At 40.1% G+C, this 14328-nt stretch overlaps 1 protein-coding gene across 1 annotated transcript in view; it reads left to right on the top strand.

The window, feature by feature from the left end:
- The window catches only part of dcc (DCC netrin 1 receptor), a 168321-nt gene that overhangs the window by 5759 nt on the left and 148234 nt on the right, over positions 1–14328 (top strand). Inside the window, exon 3 of the mRNA XM_068705640.1 lies at positions 10328–10615. Coding sequence (XP_068561741.1) covers positions 10328–10615 — 288 coding nt within the window. The remainder of the gene's footprint in view (positions 1–10327; positions 10616–14328) is intronic.

Below are 14328 nucleotides of genomic sequence, written 5' to 3'. Positions count from 1 at the left end.
TTTGTCAATGAAAGATTGAAGAATATACATTGACCACGAGGAAATCAAGATGAAAATGAAGATGGAGTCTGAAAGAAGGTCTGACAATTTCATGTGAAGCTTTTCACAAACGGAGAGAACATGTTGCTAATAGTTAAGCCTCCTGCTTGGAGAGCTCGGAGAGCAGAATGCTAAAACACTATCAACATCTTCTCTCCTGAGACGCTCTGACGACATTGTAGCTATCGCCGTAGGTCATCGAGACGTCTTTACAGGCCCACAAGTCTGCAAAGACAACAAGACAACAAGACAACAAGAAAACAAGACAACAAGACAACAAGACAACAAGAAAACAAGGCAACAAGACAACAAGGCAACAAGACAACAAGGCAACAAGACAACAAGACAACAAGGCAACAAGACAACAAGACAACAAGGCAACAAGACAACAAGACAACAAGATAACAAGACAACAAGACATTCGTTTTTAGAATTGTCACTATATCATGGCATCACAGTCCAAAGTGTTACCATGTTTAAATGAATGACTAGTACTAGTACAGGTTACTGTATGACGTACCATGTTTAAATGAATGACTAGTACTAGTACAGGTTACTGTATGACGTACCATGTTTAAATGAATGACTAGTACTAGTACAGGTTACTGTATGAAGTATCATGTTTAGATGAATGACTAGTACTAGTACAGGTTACTGTATGACGTACCATGTTTAAATGAATGACTAGTACTAGTACAGGTTACTGTATGAAGTATCATGTTTAGATGAATGACTAGTACTAGTACAGGTTACTGTATGAAGTACCATGTTTAAATGAATGACTAGTACTAGTACAAGTTACTGTATGACGTACCATGTTTAAATGAATGACTAGTACTAGTACAGGTTACTGTATGACGTACCATGTTTAAATGAATGACTAGTACTAGTACAGGTTACTGTATGAAGTACCATGTTTAAATGAATGACTAGTACTAGTACAGGTTACTGTATGAAGTACCATGTTTAAATGAATGACTAGTACTAGTACAGGTTACTGTATGAAGTACCATGTTTAAATGAATGACTAGTACTAGTACAGGTTACTGTATGAAGTACCATGTTTAAATGAATAGTTAGTAGTACAGATTACTGAATGAAGGATGATGCATGAATGAATAGTAAGTACTGGTACCATCCTCAAATCTTCCTCTAAAAGTCCAATACAGGAATATTTGATCCTATGTTTTACTCATCTCAAGCTAACCTTTTTATTTCCCAACCACTCCGAACACAGAGCTATCACCTTCTAACTAGTTAAAGTTCACAGCGGTGGAGGGAGATGCAGAGTGGCCTTCATTCCGTCCGTCCCATCAACCGTAGACTCTTTAGTAGTATTTTGACGGATACTCATGCATGAAAAGTATTTGGACGGATCCCAAATTAACGGCGGCGAGGAGGAGCGGGATTTGACCCACGGAAGCAGATAATAATCGTTCTCAAGGCGACGATGCAGAGTAGGAGCGTCCTCAAGTCCCTACATGCCGCCCTCGCCTGTTTGCTGTGATTTGCATGTAATTATCCATTCCAGTTATTTCGGTCCGTTTATCTAATGAGGATAAAATCAGCGGGGAGACAACAGTCTTCAGAATAAAAGAAATCAAAGAGGTTTTGTTTCGTTTTTTGGTCCGGAGGTTGCCGGATTTAATCCGAAGACACAACGTTAAAGTGAAGGCATGTTGAGTTCAGTGTCAAAGTTTCTTCTTCTTCTTCTTCTTCTTCTTCTCAACCCTTTCTTCTTGATTCAGATTTTCTTTTTTCATTCATTCATCCTCTCCTCTCCCCCTCTTATCCTGATGGTTTGACCCATTTCTTCTCCTCCCTGATTTTTCCTTCATGCTGCTCTCCTTCATCTTGTTCTTTTTTTTTTCATTCTGTGTGATCAGAATTTCCGCTCCGACTGAAGATCAGTATAAACTCTCTGCTCCACTTTGGATTCATGAGACCGTTCACGCTGTTGTAATATATTCAGGGAAGATGTTGTCAGATCAGTAAAAAGAAACATGATCCCACTCTGACTCAGAAAGTAGCAAAAAAAACTACAAATCTGCGTGCGTGTACCCTGTAAACTAACATTTTTTTTAAAAATAACTGTTTTTTAAAGAAGTTATTTAATCTTCAGCATCAGGTGAGATAATTCCACTGCGAAGGGTCCGTGCCCGATGGTGTGACGTCAATTTGGCCCTGCAGACCCTCAAGGATGTGGCGAGCATGAATCGCGCATTAGTCAGATGAATCCTTTGAAATCAAGAAAAAGACAGGAGGTCGTGGTAAAGATCAAGACGTTTTGCTGTACCTTAATGATGAATTTGCTGTGATTGAAAACCTGTTTTTTTTTATTAAAGATTATTGGTTCTATTAAGATTATAATAGTTTCCTGTAACTGTCTTTGATTAATAATATTTAATTCTTTAATTAAAGACAAATAACCTGTTCATAACTGCGGTCCACAGTTACCAAGCCCGGGCATTTCTGTACTTTGTCAATCGAACATCAGGCGGTTTTGCAGTATGGCATTTAAAAATGTCAGGGGCAAGAGAATAAAAAACATTTCGGTCACTTTTGGCGGTAGCTTGGCGATGGACAAACGGCGACTTTGTTGTGCTGAATGTCTGGCATTGTGCAAGCACCGATTCTCACTGACCAATGGGTAGTCTGCAGTGTTTTAACTCCATATTCTAATATTTTAGGTCATTTGGAACCACCTCGACCAAGGTGCAACCAAAAAAAACACACCAGGTACTGTCCACAACTTCTGTTATGGAAAACGTGCCGTGCAATGCAGTAGAAATGCGGCTTTAAACGTTGGTCCTAATCATTTCATGGGGACAAAAACACTTGTAGCGACATTACAAGGACTCACAGCACAAAAAACAGCAGGAGCCCACAATGTAAACTAGTTATATTAGAGTAAAGATTGTTTTAAGGGTTGACATTGACTTTCAAACAATTGTAAACAATTTAAAATTAGACCTGTGGCCGTTATATTTGTTGGGTGATGCCTCCAGGAATGAAAGTCAAAAAAAGTAACAAAAATAAGAGTGTGTGTTTTAAATGTGTGTGTGTGTGTGTGCGTGTGTGTCTGCAGGCAGCAGTGAGATCCACAGAGGAACAGACAGCACCAGAACTTATATAAGACACACAAACTAAATTCAAAGCAGCGTTGCCGTCGCCTCCGATCTGCGTGATGTCACGGCGGCTCAAGTCCTCCGCACGCACAAACCTGCATCCAGCGGCGGTTCGTCGCCGCGGCTCCAGTCAGACTGAAGCTTTTTCTAACGTAACAGAACAGAAAGTTTGTGTTTCTGTCAGAGTTTGCGTTTGCGGTTTATGTGTCGAGGTGAAACAGAAGAAACGGGAACTGATTCAAACCAGAAAAGTCACATTTTTCTGTCTTTTATCTGGATGAAAAGTCCTCTTGGGGATTCCTACACTACATATTTAGGATTCTTGGGATTTGGAGAATTGTTCTAAACTTCAAAACTGCAGTGTTCTTTCTCCAAAATATACTTCATGAAATGTCCATTTTCTGCAACTAAAGAAAACAACTAATCAATGTCAATCTCATTTCTGTTAAGTATGGCGGTTAGCATAGTTTAGCATAACAACTGGATGCAAGGGGAAAACAGCTAACCTACTGTAGCTCTGTCCAAAGTAAAAAAATACGCCTACCGATGCTTCTAAAGCACACACATTAACATGTAGTATCTCGTTTCTGTGATCTGTTAACAAACAGAAATTGAAGAACAACTGTTATGTCGCTTTGTTTGTTAGTCTCTGCCGGCTCCTTTCAAGGGTTGGGCGACATGGCCAAAAAACTTCTATCCAGAAATAGATCATTTTCATATCTCGATGATGATAGTCATCACAACATAGCATGTTTTCAGGTAATTCAATTAATAAATACATATATACATGATAACCCCATGGTAAAGCCTTTTTTTGTATTCTCCTGTGAATAAAATCTTGACAAAAGTGCAGAAGATTTTCTAATTTAATCAAGAACTTTAGTGCTAAATAAACATGTTTCAAGTACGAAACTAGAGAGAGATTTTTTTTTCTATGTTTACATGCATGCACACAAATATAGACTTATTAGATTGAGTGATATAAATATACTTAGGTATTCCTATGAGCAGAATCCTTGGGTGTAGGCACATGTGAATTGAGCAATAATGATCAATGAAGGAATCCTGCACAGCGCTGTTGGAAAACAGTACTCACGATTCATATCAACCAACATTTGGGTTCCAAGTGGACCGTTATTCTCCACCCTTATTATAAATAGAGAACCCAGCTGTGTGCAGTATTGTGTTCTGAGGTAATGGAGCTTAAAGGCTGGAAGAGGCTTGTGGCAGGAAGTGTAGTTTGTGAATCGCATTATGGCATCGTAAAGTGTGATTTATAAAAACAAAACCACACTCTTCAAATTTTCACATCAGCTTTTCTGTGAAATCTGACTTAAAAAAAAGTTAAAATATTTTCAACTTTTCAGTGACAGGCGCGAAGTCGCACCGCTCGTCCATGCTACGCTTGACCGAGGCAGCCAATCAAATGAAGCAAGAGGCGGGTCTTACTGCTTTACTAATGAATTCCTGTTTTGATGCTGGTAGATGTATTAGCGATTTTTAATTACGATGAACTATATCATTTTCCCCCTCCTCCTCATTCAACAGCAGATGCTCTACCAGCTGATCAGCTGTTTTGCCCGACTCACGTTGCCAAGTGACGTTTTTGAAGCGGCCGCGCCTGTTGCGAAGCGTCTCGGTACAATGAGCCCTTAGCGTGTTTTTGTTATGATTAATTTAGCTGATGTGATAATGTGTCGCGATATCTCGATATATGATTTCATCACATAATTTTATTAAAAAGATGTTAGGTGATGGTATTGAAGTATCACCTACTCCTGAGCCACACTAATACGTGTTAGTGTTACTACTCTTTCATATGGTCCACTGTGACGTGAATGACTCTTTTATTATTGTGTAACTGCACATATACTAACAGCAGTACTAAAAACAGTACTAACAGCAGTACTAACAGCAGTACTAAAACAGTACTAACAGCAGTACTAAAAACAGTACTAACAGCAGTACTAAAAACAGTACTAACAGCAGTACTAACAACAGTACTAAAACAGTACTAACAACAGTACTAACAACAGTGCTAATCATCTAATGCTAATGCTAATCATCATGAAAAGTAAAAAATAAATAATGTCTCAAAAAACAAGAACATATGACCAAATCAACAGCAATTCAACGTCGGACAGGTAAAGTAACCTTGTATGTGTTTGTTGTTCTCTTTATACATCCGTGGTTGTTACGCAGATTATCGCGGAATCTCACAATTTTCGCGGGTGGCACCCGCGAGCGCTCCGCTTCTGAAACGCTCCCGGTGGAATCAAATATGTACCTTACCAGCAGTAACAGCAGTACAAACAATAATACGAACAACAATACTAAAATCAGTACTAACAACAGTGCTAACAGCAGTACAAACAACAATACTTAAATCAGTACTAACAACAGTGCTAACAGCAGTACTAACAGTAGTACAGAAAACAGTACCAACAGCAGTACTAACAGCAGTACTAAAACAGCACTAACAGCAGTACTAACAACAGTACTAACAACAGTACTAAAACAGTACTAACAGCAGTACTAACAACAGTGCTAACAACAGTGCTAACAGCAGTACTAACAGCAGTAACAGCAGTACAAACAGCTGTACTAACAACACTATTAAAAACAGTACTAACAGCAATACTAACAAGAGTGCTAACAGCAGTACTAACAGCAGTACTAAAAACAGTACTAACAGCAGTACAAACAACAGTACTAACAACAGTACTAAAACAGTACTAACAGTAGTACTAAAAACAGTACTAACAGCAGTATTAACAACAGTGCTAACAGCAGTACTAACAACAGTAACAGCAGTACAAACAGCTGTACTAACAACACTATTAAAAACAGTACTAACAGCAATACTAACAAGAGTGCTAACAGCAGTACTAACAGCAGTACTAAAAACAGTACTAACAGCAGTACAAACAGCTGTACTAACAGCAGTACTAATAGCAGTAATACAAACAGTTCTGACAGCAGTACAAACAGCTGTACTAACAACAATACTAAAAACAGTACTAACAACAGTGCTAACAACAGTACTAACAACAGTACTAACAGCAGTACAAACAACAATACTAAAATCAGTACTAACAACAGTGCTAACAGCAGTACTAACAGTAGTACAGAAAACAGTACTAACAGCAGTACTAACAACAGTACTAAAACAGTACTAACAGCAGTACTAACAACAGTACTAAAACAGTACTAAAACAGTACTAACAGCAGTACTAACAACAGTGCTAACAACAGTGCTAACAGCAGTACTAACAGCAGTAACAGCAGTACAAACAACAGTACTAACAACAATACTAAAATCAGTACTAACAACAGTGCTAACAGCAGTACTAACAGCAGTACTAAAACAGTACTAACAGTAGTACTAAAAACAGTACTAACAGCAGTACTAACAACAGTGCTAACAGCAGTACTAACAGCAGTACTAAAACAGTACTAACAGCAGTACTAACAACAGTAACAGCAGTACAAACAGCTGTACTAACAACACTATTAAAAACAGTACTAACAGCAATACTTACAAGAGTGCTAACAGCAGTACTAACAGCACTAAAAACAGTACTAACAGCAGTACAAACAGCTGTACTAACAGCAGTACTAACAGCAGTAATACAAACAGTACTGACAGCAGTACAAACAGCTGTACTAACAACAATACTAAAAACAGTACTAACAGCAGTACTAACAACAGTGCTAACAGCAGTACTAAAAATAGTACTAACAGTAGTACAAACAGCTGTACTAACAGCAATACTAAAAACAGTGCTAACAGCAGTACTAACAGCATTGCTAACAGCAGTACTAAAAACAGTACTAACAGTAGTACAAACAGTTTCAGTACAGTACACAACATTACAGTCCAGGTCAGTTCAGCTAGTGTAGTTCAGTTCTGTCCACCAAAGTTCAGTTCACTTTTCATTAGTTCAGTTTAGGTTAGTACAGTAACATTTAGTGTTACTTCTCTCTCTTATGGTCAAGATTAATACGATAATTGAATCATGATCTACGTGCTGGAAATATTCCTTGCTACCCCACCACGACTAGTGACCCTTCAGGCTGTAGTTGTCTTCGCTGCTCAGGAGCACCAGGGGGACTGATAAACTCTTTTTTTTCATGAATACAATTTGCCAACTATTGATTACGTCCCCGTTGATGGAGCAGAGACCTCCCAGAAAAGGAACCCGTCCCAGACAAATCCTTTCTCAAACAATGTTATCCGTGGCCGTTTGGACTGTCATGGGGTTCAGGAGGCAAGAATAACAGAATATACTCTGGCATTGAAAATATTCCCATTTAATCATTTGAACCCGTTTAGACCCTACTGTAAAATGTTGGGACAACATCAACACAGAAAAGAAAATAAGCTTCTCTTTATTGAATTCCTGACATTCCTGCAGAGTGTAGTTAATCTACCCGGAGGCCCCGGGAGCCATGTTGAAGTGAAAACATAAGCAGGCGTGAGCTTGAGATGATAGAATGACCGGGCTGTACAGTGCAGTGCATAAGTGCGGCTGGAGTCAGCGTGTGTTTACGTTGCTACAGGCTGCTTGTTGTTGAAGTGAATCTAATCAGACAGGAAGCGGCGTGTGTCCTAAACACAGCGGGCTGGACACTGCCTGTCCACCCTGTCCCCGTCTCTCTGTTTTTCTGTCTGACTTTCACATGTCCTCCCGTTGTTCAAAGTCTAACTCTGTCTCTCTCTCACATTCACACCCGCTGGGCCTCAACTCCCTTCCTTTTCCATCCATCTATATAATTCTCTTCTACTTGTCGACCTGGAAAACCTTTACCGTCAGCTCACCTCTTCTTCTCCCCAGCTACTGCTGCTGTGTGTCTTGTGTGACACAGAAGCTCTAATAGTACTGACAGCAGTACTGATAGCAGTAATGACACAGAACTGATGCAGTACTGACAGCTGTATTTACAGTAATAATAACACCAGTACTAACAGCAGAACTGACATAGTACTGACAGAGTACTAACAGCAGTACTAACATCAGTACTAACAGCAATAAAAACAGCAGTACTAACGCTGTCCTAACAGCAGCACTAAGAGCACTACTAACACCAGTACTAACTCCAGTACTAACTCCAGTACTAACAGTACTAAGAATAATAACATCAGTACTAACATCAGTACTAACAGCATCAATAACAGCACTACTAACAGCTGTCCGAACAGCAGCACCAAGAGCACTACTAATACCAGTATTAACAATAGTACTAACACCAGTACTAACGACAGATCTTACAGCAGTCAGTGGCGGGCCGTACATTTTATTCCTGGGGCTTCTGTGCTGTCATTCTACAGTTGAACCACCTCCTAATAAGCTCATTATGACGCCACAGCTATGGTTATTATTTGTTTCTAGATGTGTAACAATACACATATTCATATTAAACCGTTTGGTACGAGGCTTAAGAACCAAACAATACGTTTGAATAATACTAGTGCATTTGGAAAATGCAGAAGCTTAAATTGTGGGAAATATATTGTTTTCGGTGGATTTCGCTCCACATGGCAACCCACCACAAGAGACACTCTGACCCCGGAATCAAAAGCATTGTACACTGGTGTCAGGGTAGGACATTTACATATTCATTAGGGGGCAATTTTTGCCCCCACTGACTGAAATCCAGGGGCATTTAAAAACAAATTGGGGGCACTTTTTGAAACTTGTGAAAAATAATAAATATACTTATTTAGGCTTACAGTATATGAGCAATTGTCATCAAATGGCAATAATAAGACTACTAGGCAGTAGTCTACAGATTCAAAGTGTTTTCTTAGATTTTTTTGAACAAAAAACAATAACAATAAACAATAAATCAGACAATCATATTAAATTGTATTCTTATTTCTTTGTGGTTATTTATTGTTATTATTACATTTTTCAAACAACTATTAACAATTATAACTTTTCTTTCTTTTTTATAATTATAACTTATTATATATTTTTTTTTGTTACCTTTAATCATGTTGTACCTACCTAGTACAGGAAATACAGATAGGACAGACAAAACAAGGGTGCTCTGGGAATCGCATTTCTCAAACCCTACCAGCATCATTCACCCACCCCGATGCTCGCTTCGCCCACATGTCGGCCCCCTCAGGGGGCAGGCGTACCCACACTTCCAGCGCATGCGGTTGGGCGGCGTTCCCCCCCTCTGGTGTCGTTTGGCTACCAGGTTGATCCTGCCAGTAGCTTGTCTCAAAGATTAAGCCATGCAAGTCTAAGTACACACGGCCGGTGCAGTGAAACTGTGAATGGCTCATTATTTTTTAATTTTTAATTTTATTATACTATATTTATCCCGTTAAGGGGGAAATTTGTCTCTGCATTTGATCCATCCCTGTATCAGGGAGCAGTGGGCTGCCCATGGGAAAAATCATTAAATCAGTTATGGTTCCTTTGATCGCTCTAACGTTACTTGGATAACTGTGGCAATTCTAGAGTTAATACATGCTAACGTGCGTTGACCTTCGAGGATCAGACCCAAAACCCATCTCGGGTTGCCCCGGCCTCTTTGGTGACTCTAGATAACCTCGAGCCGATCGCTGGCCCTCGTGGTGCCGACGTCTCATTCGAATGTCTGCCCTATCAACTTTCGATGGTACTTTCTGTGCCTACCATGGTGACCACGGGTAACGGGGAATCAGGGTTTGATTCCGGGGAGGTAGTGACGAAAAATAACAATACAGGACTCTTTCGAGGCCCTGTAATTGGAATGAGTACACTTTAAATCCTTTAACAAGGATCAATTGGAGGGCAAGTCTGGTGCCAGCAGCAGCGGTAATTCCAGCTCCAATAGCGTATCTTAAAGTTGCTGCAGTTAATATAGCTAAAAGCTGGTCCGCCGCGAGGCAAGCTACCATCTGTCCCAGCCTCTGCCTCTCGGCGCCCCCTCGATGCTCTTAACTTTGTTCAAAGCAGGCCCGTTCGCCTGAATACCGCAGCTAGGAATAATGGAATAGGACTCCGGTTCTATTTTGTGGGTTTTCTCTCTGAACTGGGGCCATGATTAAGAGGGAAGGCCGGGGGCATTCGTATTAAGAAGTGCTCCATTTATTTATTTTAACTAAAAATTGTCCATTTTTCTGTTATTAACTCCCCCCCCCCCCCCTGGACTCTTTCCAGGTCCGCTGAAGGTGGTCGTGCCCACTGAGTCCGTTTCCTCGTACCTCGGCGATACCGCCCTGCTGCGCTGTGAGGTCTCGGGGGACCCGACGCCCATCATCCGCTGGCAGAAGAACCGGGAGGACCTACCGCCGGCCTTTGACCCTGACTCCCGCCTGGCGGTGTTGCCGTCCGGCTCTCTGCAGGTCAGCCGCGTCCAGCCGCCAGACTCCGCCACGTACCGCTGTCTGGCCGACAACCCTGGGAGCACCAGGACGGGGACAGATGCCGAGCTCCGAGTTCTCCCAGGTAAGTGATCCAACAGTGATGTACCGCAAATGTTCTTGAGTCTTTTACCACGTTCTACTCCTACTCCATCCTGCTTTTATCGAATGACATGATGTATATTATACATTTTTCTGCATTGAGTTTTTTTACTTTTCATACTTTTAAGCTTGGGTAGGTATGGGATGAAAAGTTGTTCCTGTTCTGATGTGAGGGTCCCTGTACGGAGGATGTCACATGTTTACAGACTGTAAAGCCCTCTGAGGCAAATTTGTGATTTTGGGTTATACAGAAACAAATATATTGAATTGAATTGAATTGACATCTAGACAACTTGACTGGTTAAAGATGAAACTGTGAGGAGGTCCTTCTAGTTGATCTGGTGTCAGTGGAGAGTTTGGCCTCCCATAGGAGTGTAGATCTTTGTAGATTAGTTTTTTCCCCTGATAAATCTAACTTGGAACTTCTGTCATCAACTTTTGTACATATTTTAATTATTATTTGTGTTCTCAACCTCCAAATGTTAATTTAGAGATAGAGTCTTGTGACAGTGACATACTGCACCAGCAGTTTTACTTGATAGTGAGTTCTACCTTCCATTCAGGGAGTCATTTTTATTCTTTTTCTCTCCATGCTAGATGTCTCATTTTAAAATTAAATGTGATGTAATGAATATAAAGAGAGCACAATGGGATTTTAATCATACGTCTGAGAGGAAACAGTTTCTCATCAGTCTGCAGGGAGTCCGTCAGCCGCCGATGTAATGCACTCCACACCGTCCAATTATACCAGTCCATACACTGTCCACTTCATCGCTGGCATTACAGCTGCGTTTAGCTCTCTCTTTCCTGGTTAAACACCACTTTGACTCGAGCTCCTGAAGTGTTCCCGCGCTCTGTCCCAGCGGGGGGGGTCTCTGGAGCCGGAGCACCGACCTTCAGCAGGATAATCACATGTACTTTGCATTTCGAACTCCACTTAGTCCATTTTTCAAAACCGCTGCACCCCATCCACCCTCAGACACAGCTGAAAACGTGTCAACAGTTAATCCTCGTCAGTTTAGGAGTAAAACTCACAGGACTAGAGCCATTGATTAGATCAAAACTCACCTGGCTGTTACATAAGACAGTGTGCAAAACAAATCAATCCATTTTACAGTGTTAACGTAAACAAAAAGAAAATACAAGATATTTTAAAAAATTAAACCATATAATAAATAAATAATAATTAATAAATTACAATAATAAATAATTAGATGCATCTATAATTGAGTAAATAAAAAATATGTGTGTATATATGACAAGTTCAAAAATTAAAATCAATTAAAAAAAAAATTGGTAGAATAAATTAATCCATTTCACATACAATAAATCATTTGATTGATTTGATTAATCAATGAAACTGTTAATTTTGTATTAAGAGTTAGATTGAATGACGTATGTATTATATATAAAATAATTCACAACCAAAAAACATAACAAATCTTTGTCCTCTCCAGTCTTAGTGCTAAGCTAGGCTAAACATATTCTGGATTTATATCTCTAAAAGTGATATCTGTTTGACTCTGATTTCACTAAACATTGTAGTTCTGCTTCTTTGTCCGGCTTCAGAGGATCTTTTTAACATGTCTCAAACGTATAAGCCACAGAGTTCCCTGTGGTTCCAGCTTAAACTCCTTTATCTTTGATCTGCATGCAGTTTTAATGCATCAGATGGATTCAGTTTTAATGACTCTGTCTCCATGAAAGGTTTTATTAACTGTGACTGCCTAAAGTTTCCATCAGATGGAACCACCAGTGGGGCTCAGGGGTGAGAGGTGAAAGATTATCAGATGGCAACATCTGATTCCTGTGTGCCATCTCCAGTTAATACATCCCTGTCCTACTTTACGCTCTGTTGCTGTATAGTTGTGTGTCAGTCTGGATGAAGCAGTCAGATTAGTGACCAAAGAGATGAGGCGTAAAGCGCCGGTGTACTCGTGTAGTTTAGCAGCAGGTGTAACCATCAGCAGTCAGGTGGAGAAGAATGCAACCACATGTAGTGTTCAGAGACAAGGTTCACTGAAGAGTTGTGATTGGTTCATTCTATCCATTTTGAGATCTTCCAGGTTTTGGATGGACAGGAAACTCTACTGGGTCAACCATCAGTAGAAAAATATGCTCAGCTGTGTTGAAAATATCGTTTCTTCTAAAGCAAAATGTACAATGCTGTGGACCAAACCTGTCTCATGACTGTACTCTAAAATAAAATCTAAATTTCAAGCTGGAGTCGGCAGCTAATTAGCTTAGCTCAGCATTAAACACTGAATTGGGGTAAACAGTTGTTTACCGGGCGGCATCCAAAGTTGAAAAAGTCCTCCTATCAGTACCTCTGAATGTGTCAAACAAACACAGGACTTTCACTCAGGGGACCACTGTTTGTGTCCCATGTGACACCAAAAGATGACGAGTAAGAATCAGATCACATTGCCTGTAAACGTTGTCACTAATGGATGCAGAGAAGTGAAACACATTAAAGGTCGGTAATCTTCATCAATAACTTTTTTATATTTTTGTTGAAATTCTCGCTACATCCTGTCTGTAATCAATGTAAATCTTGTATCTGTTGCAGGACTGCAATAAGCCCGTCCAATCAATTCATCTGGCTCTAATTAAATGATTCGGTCTACCTGCCTCTCTAACGAGCATATTCTGACTCTTTGCTTGTCACGTCTATTGCAAGCTGCTAGCTTAATAACAGCTTTGAGTCCTAACAATAGCCATGTCGGCTGTTTACGTTCACAATGATCCTTTTAGGGGAGTGGCTTTCGAGGGAGGTCAGTATTGCTGACTTGGCAAATTTTTTGCTAGATTTGGCAACTTTTAGAGCTAGTGCTGCTAGCTACTTTCATCGGAAACGAGTTGGCAACACTGGACGGTGTTTTTCAATTGGATCATTTTGAAGATTTAGTGTACCCTTGCTAGTTTCTCAAGATTACCAACCCTAGCTTTCTTAACGACAATAGGCACCTTTGTAGTTTCTAAAAGAGCAACTAACCTGATTATCTTTTTCATGCATTCACTACCAGATCAGACAAAAACTAAATAACAAAAACAATGAAATACAATAGTAACACGACCTTCCTGTCGGCGTGTAAAAAGCAAAATGGACAGACTGTAAAGTGAAGTGAAGGAAATGTTACTAAATTGGATGAATTTTGTTCGGAGTCATCTTAGAATGACAGTTCGCCGTTATTTCACCACTTCAGAGGGACACAATGCTGATAAAGAATAGGAATCATAAGAAAACATCAGCGTGTATATTGTGTGTGTGTGTGTGTGTGTGTGTGTGTCCTGGCTCTCCTTCCTCATTGTGATGCGAGTGCGGCCGTTGCGTCTTCTGATTTGCTGACGGCCTTCTTTGGTGGCGCGTCCGTGAAAACATTAAAGCGGTCACTCTGTCGTTCAGTGGTTATCTCTGTGATCCCTCGCTCTTTACTCTTCTCTGTGACCAACCAAAGAAAAGAAGAACAAAAATCTGCTGCGTGGACGCTTCTCCTGCTTCTTCTTCTTCTTCTTCTTCTTCTTCTTCTTCTTCGTATGTCTCCACGTGTTCACTGCTCACTTTTCTGCTTACTATCTTGTTTTCTGTTTCTTTAGTTCTTTTGTTCCTGAATCCAGAGGTCGTACAGCTTTAAACCTTATTTATTACGTTTGAATCACACTAATCTGTCCGTGCTGCAGGAAACACTCACTTAA

This window comes from Cebidichthys violaceus, unplaced genomic scaffold (genome assembly GCF_023349555.1).
Source record: "Cebidichthys violaceus isolate CVI_PGR_0920_01 unplaced genomic scaffold, fCebVio1.0.p SCAF_12, whole genome shotgun sequence".
Taxonomy (NCBI): domain Eukaryota; kingdom Metazoa; phylum Chordata; class Actinopteri; order Perciformes; family Stichaeidae; genus Cebidichthys; species Cebidichthys violaceus.
Note: the sequence above shows the minus strand (reverse complement) of the source record. Positions and strands in the feature narration are given on the sequence as shown.